At 33.1% G+C, this 1,479-nt stretch overlaps 1 protein-coding gene across 1 annotated transcript; it reads left to right on the plus strand.

The window, feature by feature from the left end:
• Positions 1-517: 517 nt before the first annotated feature.
• On the plus strand, positions 518-886 carry LOTGIDRAFT_176798 (hypothetical protein; the record flags this gene model as incomplete). Its single annotated transcript, XM_009060319.1, has 1 exon — positions 518-886. One exon carries the CDS (start codon positions 518-520, stop codon positions 884-886), a length of 369 nt encoding a protein of 122 aa, XP_009058567.1.
• Positions 887-1,479: the final 593 nt, after the last annotated feature.

A 1,479-nucleotide genomic window follows, 5' to 3' on the forward strand; every position in this document is an offset into this window, starting at 1 on the left:
CCCTACTAACCTAAATACTAAGTGTCATATGACCCATTAACTCTGGTTTTCAACTATTCATGAAACTATTTTGTCCTGCAGACTTATTTCTGCCCTTAAAACACCCAAAATGTTCCAATTTACTACATATTTTACTATATACTTCCTCACCAATTATTTATAACATCAAAATTTGATAGTTTACTCAAAAATCCCCTTTATTAGCAAAATTTGTATCCTCATTTTGGAAATACCCTAATGAACAAACAAAAAAAGACATGCTATATGATGCCTTTACAATACATTTTGCAACTCATTTATCAAAGAGCCAAGATGTCAACCTGCACATTTGTTAGCTTTTAAAACTAAGATCTGCCAGCTGAAACTTGCATAACAATTATACCCATGCAACCTTGTGTATATTGTAATATTTATCAAGAAAGAATTATACATATTTTGTATTTAAGAGGCTCTGCTTTTAACCTGTTGATAGATATACTTTTATACCTTTTATTCTTTTGTACCATATTACTCTCATATGCAAAAATCTCCAAATGTACAAAAATGTACATTTTGTCATAAAGTCTTTACATGTAAGACATCCCTTCAAAAACATCTACCAAAATGTAAATATCAACATAGTCCCTTAAACAAAGAAGATGTAGAGATTATTCCAAAAACTGAATATTTAGACGAGAACCAGATATTAATTGTAGAAATGGGAGAACAGACCAGAGATGTAACTCAATTAAATGATATTAAACTAGAGAATTTAGAAACAGATATAGCTGAAGTGAGTCTACCTACTACCAACACAGAAGAACTGTTTGTTTGTAGTGAATGTAATATGGCTTTTATGACTTTAGAACTGGCTCAAGACCATATTTTAACTTCTCATTCACAATGAAAAATAAAATCATAAAATATTGAGTAAGGTCTCTGTCACACGTCAGTAAACACGTCAGACCCGTTAGCATATACGTCAAACACATCAGTAGTTCTTGGTTCAAAAGTATGACTTTTTATGTCTAAGCATCAGCATGAACATTTCTGCAACACAGTTTAAATATTATTGTTTAATAAATTATTGTGATACTGAAAAAAAAAAAAAAAATCACGTCTGCTTAACACGCAGAAGGTCACGAGTTCGAGCCTCGTCGAAACCTCGGATTATTTTATTTTTTGACCATTTTTCAAAACTAGGATATAAAATATGCTGTGTGTGCTTGATATAATTCTTCAGTTGTCTAACACAATTGCAGTGCATGGTTCGATTTAAGGATGAATCCCGCTACCATCAGGACGTATCTTGTCGGGGGTGTAGCTCAAATGGTAGAGCGCTCGCTTAGCATGCGAGAGGTACCGGGATCGATACCCGGCATCTCCAAGCTTAATTTTTTTTCTTAATGCTGCACACTTGCTGCTACTCTGGAGGAGAAAATACCGCTCGCCCTTTTTCTAAACAATTTAATTTACTATCTCCTGTTTAAGAAATAAGAA

This window comes from Lottia gigantea (genome assembly GCF_000327385.1).
Source record: "Lottia gigantea unplaced genomic scaffold LOTGIsca_4130, whole genome shotgun sequence".
Taxonomy (NCBI): Eukaryota; Metazoa; Mollusca; class Gastropoda; family Lottiidae; genus Lottia; species Lottia gigantea.